At 40.5% G+C, this 13,723-nt stretch overlaps 1 protein-coding gene across 4 annotated transcripts in view; it reads right to left on the bottom strand.

Annotated features, from left to right (window-relative positions):
- Positions 1–13,723, bottom strand: part of LOC109422828 (sex determination protein fruitless) — an 883,045-nt gene that overhangs the window by 19,867 nt on the left and 849,455 nt on the right. For 2 of the 4 annotated variants that reach the window (XM_062845496.1, XM_062845501.1), the window contains one exon: positions 4,758–13,712. The exons of the other annotated variants lie outside the window; for them this stretch is intronic. In XM_062845496.1, the coding sequence (XP_062701480.1) occupies positions 13,174–13,712 (539 nt within the window). In that variant the 3' untranslated portion in view covers positions 4,758–13,173. Of the gene's footprint in view, positions 1–4,757; positions 13,713–13,723 lie in introns of those variants that run through there. 4 annotated transcript variants of the gene reach the window in all.

Here is a 13,723-nt window from a genome sequence, read left to right as displayed (position 1 = left end):
AGACAAAAAATAGAGTTCATGTGAAGAGTACAGATACAAAGAGGATACAATCAATCGCGTGCGCCACGTTTTCAGTTCAGTATGATGTGATTATTGGGACGAGGGATTTGCGGGGAGTTTGAAAAGAGGGAACCAATGCGAAGGATGGGGAGGAATATTATGATTGCTAATACGTGCCACGCCATTTTTTAATTGTCATTCAAATTTGATGGTCTTTTGATGGGTCCAATAAAATGGTTTCCTATAGAGTGGTTGGTTACTGGTGGTAACAAAACAGAACATAAAATCGAAACAAAGCGAACAAAATGCTTGATGCGGATTGTTTTAGTGGGGGATCCGGGGGAACCTCGGAGGAAGAATGCAAAATGGGCTGAGACATTTAATCAGTAATCCGCGTTTGGTCTCATCAGATGGGAACCGTGAGAAGGGATCGAATTATGGAATCTCAATGCAAATGCGGTAAAATGTGAGTTTTTTTTTTGGTATTTTTTGTAAAATTTTGGAGAAAAGAGAAAAACTAGAAATAATTAGCCAAACTAAAAAGTTTATGTCTACTAAAGAAGTTAGAGAAAAAAGTAAGAATTAGTTCCAAAGAAAGAGCATAAAGATAGGAAAGGAGAATAGCTAAGAAAAATAGTCAAAGCAGAAACAAATGGTCGTTTTTCAGCTGACTAAACGAAAGACGATCTTTTGGCTTCCTTCGCTACGAATTTCTGCAAAGTCCGTTCAGAAAGGATGGGAGCAAACTAGCAAAATAAACTAATGAAGAAACAATAAGAATTCTAACCGAACTGAACCGAAAACAAGATCGGCAATTTGGTGTGTTTGTGGGAAGTAAGATGAATTTTGGCGCATCAGTGTTGCTGGCTGTGATTGCACATCAATCAGCTCTGGTTGGAGAGAGGTTGGGAACGACCGGTGACTGGTGGTTGGTGTCTTTACTACTTACTGTACACTTTGCGCGAGAGGCAACAGAACTGATCTAGCGCCATCTTTCTTTCAGTGGAGCTTTATTCTCTAGATCTGATTTGCTTCGAACGGTAACCGACTCGAATGGTTTCGACAGTGTTCGAAACACTTGCATTTGGAATTCGAATTGGGTTTTCTTTGTTTGGTTTTGGTATTGGTTCACGAGAAAAACGCTAGTTCACATTAATAAGAGATAGATGGCGCTTCACAGTGGCGGATTGATTGCATTTCTTTTTTTTGAAATCTGATGGTGGTTAAGGGATGTCAGTTAAGTTCACGACCGAATGTTATATATAGAGCAGAAAAGAACCGTTTTAAATAAAACTGTGCAAGAATCGTCAGTAGTTAGGAAATGAGCGAAACAAACAGGAAAACAAAAGTATCGGAACGAAGAATGAAATTGTTGCAGAGTTTGTAATGTAGAGGAAAGATGTGAATTCAATGTATGAGGGGCACAACGGTAGTTTCGTTTCGTTAAAAGTCGATCCGAGTGATCAGTGAAGGGAAGTAGCTAGGCAGGGCCGAGAGGGGTCCGTAGCAGTTCGTCCGTTCGAGTGGTCCGTTACTGGAGGACGGTGGTGTTCTGTCGTCACGGGGTAACTCGTGGCCTCTCTCAAGGAGGAGCAGTAGTTCGTCAATGTCTCGCTACCATCTTCACACGTTCAGTTCCGGATGTTTGGAACGGCAGTGCATCAGCAGGGTATCGCTACGGGTATAGACGGCCGTGCAGAGGCTGCACGCGTATTTCCCGGGAAAGTGCACGTAGTAGTGGTTCCGCACGTTGCAGACAATCTTCCCGCAGAGGAGACACTTCTTGCGTTCGTCCAGGGAGTTCACTTTCTCGAATATTTGCGCGATACGGTACGTCTTCAGCTCTGGAAGTGTAACAGGAGAGAATGACAGAGACACAGGCACATACACGCAAGGTAGTGGTTGGTTGACTGTGTTTGAGGATGTCATTTGTGTGTTTTTTGTTTTTTTTTAGATAAGGGGAGGAGCCAAGGATCTCTGCTTTGATGTTGGTTTCCGACAAGTTTTTGTCAGGCTATTTTTCAATGTTTTTCAACTGTTGAGCGAGTTCTTCTTATTAATGTGAAAAGCGTTTTTCTGGAGGGCCAAAAGGAACGAAACTTTGAGATTGATAAACTTCTTATTCATACATTGTGAGAGTACCGAGCGGAAAAGAAATATCGAATTGCATCAAATATATTACGTGAGATGAATAATTGAGTTAAGAGTTAAAATTCTGAGAAGTTCTGCTTTGAGAGAAAGTTGGTGATGAAGAAAATGTCGGAAAAAAAGAAAAATAAACTTCTTAGCTAGCAGATAAGAGATACTTTGCTGGATTGAAACCTAATATCGTTAAATCAACGCAAAAGAAAGGCAAAACGGTAAAGAGAATTGTATTAGGAAAAAGAGAAAATGTGAGAATAATGATAACTATAAGAATATAAAGAGATGAAGACGTCAAAAACATGTTTGTGCGAGATGTTCAATCATTTTTATCTGTTTAGGAGTCGTGCTTTCAGAGAATTCTCAGAGTTTGATCGTGAACGGTCGAATTTGCCAATTGTACTTGTAATGCAGTTATTATTTCGCTGTTGATGGATTGGAACTGTTGTTTTTTTTCATCAAGAGATAGAGAGAAAAAGATTGATATAATTTCAAATGAATAGTATCGAGCAAGCAGAAAAAGTCAAACCAAGCAAAGTTTCGTATCAGATTTAATATAATACTTTGGAAATGGAAGATGAAATATCAGCATAAATACAACAATCGCTGTATACTTAAAGTAGGGAACAAAAAACAAAACCATACTGGAAAAAAATTGACACGATCATATCGTTTTTCAAAATTCGGCCCACCCTGAACAGAAAATATCCCATCATTCATTGGTTGCGAAACCAGAAGTTAACAAACTAGTTCGATCGGTACTTTCCGCGTTATAAAAATAAACGATTCCCCATATGGTAGTAACCATAACACATATTGTCACAATTAGCTTTACAGTTATTGCATAATTCAACGATTTTACTATTATGTTATCAGATGATGAATGTAATTGGCCGTCAACCATTTGATATATTGTTCAAACCATTCCTTGAACTGTACATTAATGGTTGACGTGGAAAGTTATTGACCAACAACTGTTGATTTGTCGTACTGTTTTGCGAAGTCCATAAGAAACCATAAGACATATTGTCCTAATTTAAGTTGGAGTTCATGAATAGTTGAACGATCGATATCATTGCATCATGTAATTGGATGTTGAATCTAATTGGCAGTTTACCATTTGTCATATTGTAGAAACCATTTATTATATTGTAATTCAATGGTTGTCTTCGAAATTTATTGGCCTGAGTATGGTTGGCCTGAATTACAAACTTACAAATTACAGTTGTCACACTGTTTTGTGATGTCCATGAAGTATGACACTTTTAGTAACTTTGGATGGGCTACAAAGACTTCAATTAACAGTGAAATAAAATCAAATCATTTTCCAAAGTTTAATAAAACTATCTGGCAGCAGATTTCCAGAATCCCAGCTCAAGTGGCTGTCAATGCCTGAAGAACTTTTATCACACACAGTGCATGTTCTGGCAATTTTCTGGAGAACCCTGTCTCCCTCTGGAGAGCGGACAATTGTCAATAATTGAATAAAAATAATAAAATTATTTCTCCCATTTCCCCACTGTTGTTGGATGTGCAGCATTGCACAAAAACGTGCCATCGATGTCCTCCTCGCTGTCGGTCAGAATGGAAGACCGGAGTGTTCGGTTTGTCCACCACTTGCCCATTCGGGCTTTGTAGTTACCACCCCCCACTTCACATGTATGTAAATTAGTTGGCTCTTCTTATGGATATTACAACAGATTTTCAATTCCCATATTCCCGACTATCCCCTTCATTACGCTGACTGGGTACAAATGGAAAAGCGGAAACGCAGAGCTTTTTTCTTCTGTGAAGTGGTCCACCCTTGAATCATGCCAATATCAGTGGACTTTTTACCCAAACAATCCGATTTCAATCATATTTGTTGGTTTTATACCAGTGTGCTACAATGTCGAACTCAGTTTCTGGTAGGAGTCATACTACCTGACGTCTGGCATGTTTCGTTTGACATTTGATCGACCTCTTTGGTTAACTGTCACCGAAAATGACAGACGTCAGGTGGTTTGATTATCCAAACAATCCGATTTAAATAATATTTGTTAGTTTTATACCAGTGTGCTATAATGGTGAACTCAGTTTCTGGTAGGGATCATACTACCTAACGTTTGACACGTCTCATTTGACAGTTGATCGACCCTGTCGGTTAACTGTCAAACTAAAAAAATGACAGACGTCAGGTGGTTTGGTCTCTGTAGGAAATCTAGCTAAGTACTTCATGTTACACAATTCTCTTTCCAACAATTAAAACGACTGAAAATGTCAAAACGCTCTTTTAAGAGTATCAAACTAATAATCCTCACGCACACAAGCACACTCGACGAAACAATGACACTCATGCTCACACTCACATCACACCCAAACTGCGGAAACGACAGCCCTTGTTACGCCTACTGTGATCTGTCCGTTGACCATTCAACCATTCAACCGAGTTGCTGAGCTCCGATAGCTCACTTGCATTTCAGATGAGTTCTTCCTCGGCAGGTGTCTTCAACAGTTTAACAGTAGTCTATGACGAACGGAAACCATCGGCAACAGGACACACAGGAATGCCTCTTAGTAGTATCGACTGAAATTCGGGATTGCGGATAGGTCAAAATACAAGGGAAGGTGTTTGGTTTTTTTTCTGTAGATGCTTTGTCTATGTTTATTAATTTTTCATCGACACATTTCTGTCAAACTATAGAAATAAAAAATATACTTTTTTCCTTCGTTAATTGTAATATAAATAATTTTAGTAATGATTATTAAAAATAATCATCAATTTCAATAGAATCACCTTAAATCGATAACATTAATTTCAATTAAATGTAAGGTCAGGTAAGTATTGATTAATATCAAAGAAATAGCAATTAATTTACTCAATAAACTTTGTAAAAATACAGCGACTAAGAAAACGTTACTTGTTTCAATTTCCTTTTCTTTAATTTAAGTTAAACCTCTGTTGCTGTTTTTCTTCTTCTTCTTAATCTGGTTTAGCAGCTTTCGCTTCACTTACTGGGTTCATTAGTATGTAATGGTTTCACATGGTTTGTTTTCATTTTTTTGCGACAATTATCATCAATTACTGCCCTCTTTTCTTCTGTTTATTTTTGTTTTGGAAGGAAAACATTGAAAGGTAACATAAATGACGTTCCGGATCATTTATAGTTGCCTACACCGTAAGTTTACGAGTATAGACCAGCTCGGCTAGCAGCCAAGTACTTTGTTTATCTGTCCCTAGTGTTGTTGTGTATGTGCTTTGTTATTACCTTCATTATAAATAATCATAACTAGTCAATATTGCACGTACGGTTTCCTCAAATGGGTTTTTTTCTTTTCATTATTTTCTTCTAGTTTTTAAAATTACACGTTTACACACACAGTTTTCCATTGTTTCGCCTTTCGCGTATAGTGTACACTCACAGCTTGCTTGGTTGGCGGGCGACACGTTTTTTTTTGCTCACTCGACGACGACGCCTGATGCTTCTCGCTTTGTCCTAAATTTCAACCTATAACTTTTTGACTTTTATTTTCACAGAAGTTTACACAAATTTGCAATCCTATTACTTTTTCTTTAGCACCATCTAACACTGTCTCTTTCTCGCGCGTAACCGGATCTAATTTTGTCGGAACGGGTTACTGCGATTCCGGTGATGCGTTTCTTCACATTGACATACCATTCAAACCATTTAAAAACAATGTGCTTTTGCGCATTTACTTCAATGTTTTCAACACGTTTTAGAAACTCAGACAAATGCCGTTAATTCAGTAGTATCACATAAAAGGTATTTTTTCGTTTACAAACTGGATGTGTTGCTGGAAGAAAAAATTGGGTTGGTTTGACACGGTTCGTATCTGTTTTCCAACGATCGGATTGAGCTCAATGTCGACTTGATGACAGATCGACTGCCGTCAGCCTCCTTCGATGGAGTCGATCAAGCGGCATGGTTCAACAATTAAAATTCAAACCGCTTTTAACCTGGTGGTTGATTTCCGACCCGATGAACAATTACAACTTGGGAATACTAATTCCGTCGCCGGAGTGCAAGACTTTCGACGGCCGGCGACGGACGAGTCGTCATTGTCAGTGACAATGGTTTTGTCGGAAGCTTCGGAAGTTTGAGGTTGGGAAAAACTTTTCCGTCTTCTGTGGCTACAATAATTATCGTTTTCCTCTGGCGTTTCCCGCCCACTCCGACTCTCCATCCTAGTTTTCCGAGGGGTTATGATAGAAGCTTTGCGGATTTTGGCCAGGACTTAATTGTTTTGTTGTTGTCCACTTCTTTTTTTTGTCCGGGACTTGCCGTGAAAAGGACAACCACGAAAAGAACGTGCGAGTTTTCTCTGGCGGCGTATGCTTCGTTTAGCAATTGCGCCGTCGTCGTTGCACCAGTTGGGCGTAAAAGAACTTCATCGTCGTCGTGACGGACGATGATTCCTTGTCCTGTGAGTTTTGAATGCTCCTCATCCAGGCAAGGAAGACGCGGGCGGTCATGTCCTTCGGAGCGGCGCGGTGTATGTGAGGAGATTTTGCAGATATAATTTAATTGTTACCCTTCGTTGCGGTAACTGCGGGAATTACGACAACCGCTGCCGGCACACGAAGGAATTACGTGGATGAAGAAACTTGTTTTGGTCGAATTTTGGCTGATTGTTTTATGTGTAGGAATAAACACAAATGATCTCAGCCTTAAGTTTCAGAAACAAATCATTCAACTTTTGAGGCAATGTGTAAACCATTTGACATTCCAAGAAAACTTTGATCAACTACTTTCTAGATTACAATCCAGAATTCATAAATTTTAAAATGTCTCTTTTTTGTTAATCTTTGTTAACTTATATAGCTGCACCAGAGTGCGAGGCCGCCATTTTTTAAGAATCCAGCATCTTCTATGTAAACATTTGTGTATTCACAAAGCCTTCCATTGTGGATACACGATAGATGTTGACTCCTGTCAGATGCATTAGGTGCGATTAGGGTTGCCACATACGTGTGCATTGCAGTTTAAGTATTCTCAGATAAGCTTGCGACATTTCTGGCAGCTCTGTTCATTGTTTACCAGTTTATTTTTGTAAACAAACAACTACAACACAGATGTACTTCTGACACAGTTAGTTTTAAGTTGCGGAAGAGATCGCAACTTGTTGTGTACGTGATCTGTCAATTTTAGCGTCGATTCTGCGATGTTTTCTTTTGCATTCGACTGATAGAGCTATAAAATGGCTAATAAACTCCGATCAGTTCCGTGAATAAGCTTCGAGCGGCGGGTGGCGATCAAGTGTTGCTGCAAAGACGGTTCCAGAGTTCTTCCCCTACGATTCACGGAGAACAAGTCCGGTTTGAAATAGGTGAGATATCTTTCTGGTTTGACCACAGAAAACTGACAGACCGAAGCTGTCACTAAAGTAATCATTTGGTAAGAACAGTATGTTTACGTTTCACATACCATTCGATATAGTAGACGTTCGATAATTGAAACATGTTTACGTTTTAGTTATCGAATGCAATTCGCTAACTGCAACGACTGACTGACGCCAAGCGGCTGTGTCAGACGCAGCCAAAATGCACTCAAAAACATCGCAATGTAGCCGTAATGTATCCGAAAAACATCGCAGATAGCGGTGCGATTACTGTAACAGCAACGGATTTCGACTAGAAATTACGCTGGCAATTGCTGGAATTATGTTTTGCACAATGACGTCACGAGTGACCATTCGGTTCATTCTCGTTCTTCCGTCATAATTTTTGTCAACAAATAGCTGTCAAAGCGACATCGAGAAACTCCCAGTAGCTTTCTCAATGAACACCCTCACTATTTATTTCTGTTGTTTTAATAATTTTTCGCTATTTTTTGATTAATGTTAACAAAATTCACGTTGGGAATGATCTTTGTCATCTTCTTCTTCCGACCGTGCGCTAAGTGTGAAAAATCTGAACTTCTTCATTCTGCTAGAACTAGGTTTAACTATTTTGTTAAAACTTCTTCGAGCTAGTTGCTCTAAGTTAGCTCAATAAACACCAATACGAGCAACCGTAATTGTGTTGAAGTGACTTAATGAACGCCAAAAACAAGCTTTCAAGCGGTTGCATCCAAGCTCGAGCAGATCAACATCCAATTTAATGCAGCTTGGAGTCGCCCGAAGTAGCTCGTTCTAGCAGTTAAAAGTTGCTCGAGTTTTTGACACTTCGCTCACGGACGGAAGATCGAAGAAGAAAGCAATGATCAACTTTAACGTGAGTTTTGTAAACATGAATAGAATATGATGATGAGCAATGAGCAAATTAACAGCAAATTGGCAGCAATTAGACAGCTAATTGTAGATAAAAAAGCACAAGCTTTTGACATTTCTCATCATTGTTTTCCAGACTCGTTAGTTGAAACAACTTCGAGCAAGTTAGAGCCAAGGCATTGAACTAATATTTAATATAGTGCTCAATTGTGAACTTGGAGCGTGATGACACTCATGCTCCCAAAAATGTCATAAAAATGGCGACCATCTTTGAAGTTCGAAAAGGTCGATTCTATCGAAGCCATTCGATCGTCGAAAACAATACGAACCGTAGATCTCTTATCTTTTCATAACATACAAACACCTACACCTCAAGATCCACTGGAAGTTCTCCTTCTACACAGCAGTTGGTACTAACTGTCTTCTCTTCTCTCTGTCTCGAAGTCTGTCTCCTGTTCCTGTTCCGGGTGAGCGTCGCGTCATTGTACGTACTAAGTGTCACACTGACTGGGTTCAAAACATTAGGTCTAGTTGGGTGGAGGAGTTATGAAATACATTTTACTGCCCTATACCCGACCGTTGGCGCTGCTTGGTCAGGTTGAAGTTTGGCAAATTTGATGCTTGTTTCTTATACAATGGATTTGACGTTTGTGCTTTGTTTACATACACGGACTCAATTGCACACGGGAGGTGAGAAAGCGGCTTTCCTCTTCATACGGATGTTGACTCTTAACGTAACAAAAGGACAAGTACGGGGTTCGGACAAACAAAAGCGAACAAACAAAAAAGAAGTAAACAATAATAAAAAAAAACACGGTTAACCTAATAGGAATACAGAACTATTTACAATAGCACGTGTTGTGACAGCCGTTTAAATGAGGTAGTATTCACACAAAGTTGGGTCTTGTCGATTTCTTTTGTTTTCAAATAAGTTAAGGTTAAGGGGAAAAAAACTGGGGAGACAATGCGTGTTCGACATTCGTGTTCAAACAACCTAAAACAAACTTAACAATTACTTTTACAACACAACACCTAACACTGTGGTTTGCTTTCGCAATCTCTTGTCTCTCGGCGTTATGGGTGGATATAACTAAGTAGGCTAAAAAAATGGTAATTATATCATATTGCACGTTGTTAGTAAAAATAATCAGGTTTGCAATGCCTTGACTAAATCTATTCATTTACAAGCACTCACGCACACGAACGCGCGCTCACACACACTCATACACGACTGGATTCACGCACACACGACTGAATGTTGTTGCTTGTTTAGGTGATTAGGTTGTGGTGGTGTGTTTCTTTCATGCGCTGCTGCGGATGCATGTGTCCCTCTCTATTTTGAGTATGTATGTGTAGTTATATAAATGCCTTCGTTTCTTGTCTTAGCTGGCCATTTTATGACTGGTTTTAGTTGCGTTTCTTTCTTTTGCGTTATTTGTAGCAATGTTTTACAAATGTTTACACTGTTGCCCATGCGGCAAACGAAGGAATGGTTTTACTGTTTTTTCTCCGAGTTGTTGTCGTGTTGTCGTTTTCCTTACGGCAGTAGAATGTATTTCATCTATGCTGTTGCACTGACTTGTCGCATAGTAATTTTGCTTCTTCCAGTGGAAGAATCAACAACTTCTTATTTCGCTTTATTTACAAACTTTTTTTTTGTTGTTGCAAAGTTCCCTTTTGTTTTCATTTCTTTGATTTTTTGCTTTCGAACCGGGGTTCGACTTTTTAGTAAATATTTTTTTCTATTCTTATAAATATTTGCTTTTCCATATTTTTTTGTCCACTGTTATAAATATAAATATTTTACCTTTACGATCTTCGCCTCTGATTTCCAGCTGCTAAACCGAAGTGCAAATCGTTTTTTGAATAGGTTTCTTATTTAATTTTCTGCTCAACGTAAACAGCTAACTTTTAGCGAAAATTGGTTTGTCTAAATGAAACAAAATAACCTCAATTAATTATTCTAGGATTGAATTACTTGCTTTGCTGTGTTATAAATAATGAATAAATTATTACAATTAGGCTCCCTAAATGTTACTCTTGTATGCATCATTTGACTGAATTAATCACTTAGTTAATATGCCCGCGCGTTTACAATGACCGTTAGTTTTGCCTGGAAATTAGGTGGTTGAGGGTTTCTTTCTCTTATTTTTCTTGCTGAACAATATTTCAAACTGCTCGCACCGGTGTTTGGAGTATTTCAGCTTCGGAAAACTATGACACCGTTTACTGCACGCGCCACGAACGAACGAACGAACGGAGGTCCAAAATGAAAGGTCGATTTACACAACAACATGGTTCTGGTTCGTGTCAAGGTTGAGCAAATGGTTGTTCTGTGTAAGTTTGTTTGTAACGTCTTATCTCCTATTCCCTTAAATAGCATTCAAAAACAAACGAAAGTTTACCTACACACTTTTGTGCCACTAGTATTCAATCATTTTAATATTTGTTTCTGTCACTTGCCACACTACAGGAGTTGCCAGCAAATAAACATTCGGCAGCGCATGTACCTGCGCTGCTTCCTATAAAACGTGGTGCTATAATAGTGTTTGCTTTGCTCTAAAATCTACGTCGGCGACGCCCGGATGTTCCGCGCGTACTTATGGTATGAACTTTTCTGCTGATGACCCTGTTTTTATAGCTTGTTTGCATGTTGCGTGATGTTTACATTGCTTTGTTTTGGAATATAAACAGACGTTAATCCAATGGCTGACAGAGTTTCAAATCAATGTAGGCAAGGATGTTTTTACATTTGGAAGATCTATTAGTTTTGTTTACGGTCGTCATGGGTCATGGTTTACAGAGAACAAGGCAGGCCGCAATGTTATTTTGACGAGCTTGCCTTGTATCTATAATCCGTGGTCTTGGGTAGATCACTGCACCGAGGACTCTTTAATTTTGAATTCTTTCGGTTACTTGACAGATGCCATTTTTGAGAACTCGTGCAATGACCTGATGGAGACGCTATTAGTAGATGAGATAAAGTGGGAGGGGCTAAATTCACAATGCAATCTGGCTACTATGTGTGCCACACAACGCAACGTAGGAAGGGGTTTGTTTAGCTTAATATTTGCGTTTACACAGTATGTCAACACTCTTGCTGTTTTTTTGGAGTAAAGTCGCAAATCATCGGGGAATGAAGGGGTGCAACGGCTGACTCCTTCTACATCGGAGTTGACAAACACAAAAACTTGTTTATTGCATAGAATATTCGCGCGATAGACATATCGTAAGCTCTGCTTGGTGGTTTCACCTTAAGGTCTACAGTCTATAATCTCACTAGTGTGTGTGTATGTTAATGGTAGTGGTTATAAGTATAAGTAGGAAAAGTCATTACAAACTGATATGGGACTAGAGTACTACAGAATTCCACTACGGGGATCTGGGAGAACGGAGGGGTTCAATTCTATAGGCGTTTTCTAGGTGGGATTTCACTACTGTGTAACATGTTTCTATCGTGGCTATACGTATATTTCCGCGCATATCCGCGGCGGATGGGTTTGGCTAAGAGTGTTCATTTCTTAAACAAGATTCGGGATAGTAAATGGTAGAATACGGCGATGCATTGTGAATTTGAAATCTGGATTCTGTTTATACGATTGTTGGAGAAATTCGTAAACAAGATTTGGGCACCCTAAGACTGGCCGCACTGTAGAACACCAGGAAAACGGTGTTTAGTTAATTCATACGAAAGCCAGTAGGTAGCTGCCGTTCAAAACAGAAATCATAGCAGAACTTACGGTTTGACGGGATTGACTTGGACACAAAGTGGCACAGTGATTATTTTTGACGGTATTCGGTGCGACTTCACCGCTGAATCCTCGGCGATGGGTAAACGATATCATAATTTTTCGATAATAAAACAAAACAAAACTCGGTCTTACATAACATAAATAATAGCATCAATGTTGTCAGTATAAAATCTGTTAAAACAAAAACGAAACTATAATCTTCTGTGTAAAATTACAAAACAAGCAAGGCCTCTGTTCAGAAAAGAATAATAACTTATACAAGAGTGTTATCTTTTTGTCGTTTTTTTTAAGTTTGGCTGTATCAGATTTTCACATCCCATTAGGAAACGGGAAAAACCGTTGTTGATGAACTCAACAGTGTCTTTGCTATATAGGGTTAAAGATGGCTGATTGATTCTTTTGTTTTTGAATTTTAAACTAACTATCGAAGCTGACCACCGCATTACACCACTCAGTGCGGCATATCGGACTGGACAGGAGGTGGGGGAGGTGTCGGTTGAGTAGAAGCCATCGGTTCCGAGCAGCTACCGTCCTCGTGAGCGATAAGTTTCTGTCTACGGTCGCCGCCCCGATCATACGGCGCACGGTTGCCAAGGTGGTCGTCCCTGTCACCGTTGCTGCCATCGCCAGTGTTGCCAGTGTAAAGATTTCCAACGCTACTACTACGTCTATTGTACAGACTATGACCGTTTTCGAGATTCTTCCAATTGCCAGCGTATCCATGGTGGCCGCCAAGGTGGTTCTCTAAGTACGACGGCGAAATATTGGCCGCCAACGTTGTGGACGCTGATCGGGCGGCGACTGTCCGTTCGCTAACAGGTACATTGGTTGTTGCTACCGTGTTTGTATATTGGTTGCCATGAATGCTATTGGTGACTACCGTTGAGGAACTATCTAGTTTAACGCCGTTATCGCTAGGGTACTGAATGCTGTTATGACTGTGACGTTTGCCGTACTGCAATGGGTGATGTTCTGGTTGCCGCTCCGCGTAGTACCCATAATCGTGGCTACCACTTCCGTTAGCACTGCTCGACTGGCCGTACGATTGAGGCCAGTGGTATTTCCTATATCAGTCGGATGTTCCACTCTGTGAGTTTATACCAGGTGACGCGGAAGCGGCCGATGCAGCAGCCGCCGCCGCCGCAGCGGCCGCAGCCGTCGCATTTGGAATGGGAAAATCGGCCTTGAAGGGATTGAGACCGTAGTTGGCGTTGGCGGCCGCTGCAGCAGCCGCCGCGTTCAGCTCCGACTTGAAACTGTTGGCCACGGCGGAGAAATCGGGCTTGAAGCTATTGGCAGCGGCCGTAGCCGCCGATATGGCAGCCGCTGCTGCCGCCGCTTGGGACACCATCGCCGGAGACATCATGTTATTATCGAATTTTCGCGTATCCGGATTGAACATCGGGTGCTTGAACTTGCAGTGCGTCCGCAGGTTATCGCTCCGGGTGTAGGTGGCCCGACACAGCGGGCACTCGAAGCGGCCAGGAAAGTGCACGTGATAGTGGTTGCGTATGTGCGTCACAACTTTGCCGCAAAGTTTACAGCGATGCAGATTACAGCCGCCCGATAGACGTTCAAAGGTTAGCCGCATATGCCAGGCCTTGGAGCCTGTGGGAAAA

This window comes from Aedes albopictus, chromosome 1 (genome assembly GCF_035046485.1).
Source record: "Aedes albopictus strain Foshan chromosome 1, AalbF5, whole genome shotgun sequence".
In the NCBI taxonomy this organism is placed as follows: Eukaryota; Metazoa; Arthropoda; class Insecta; order Diptera; family Culicidae; genus Aedes; species Aedes albopictus.
Note: the sequence above shows the minus strand (reverse complement) of the source record. Positions and strands in the feature narration are given on the sequence as shown.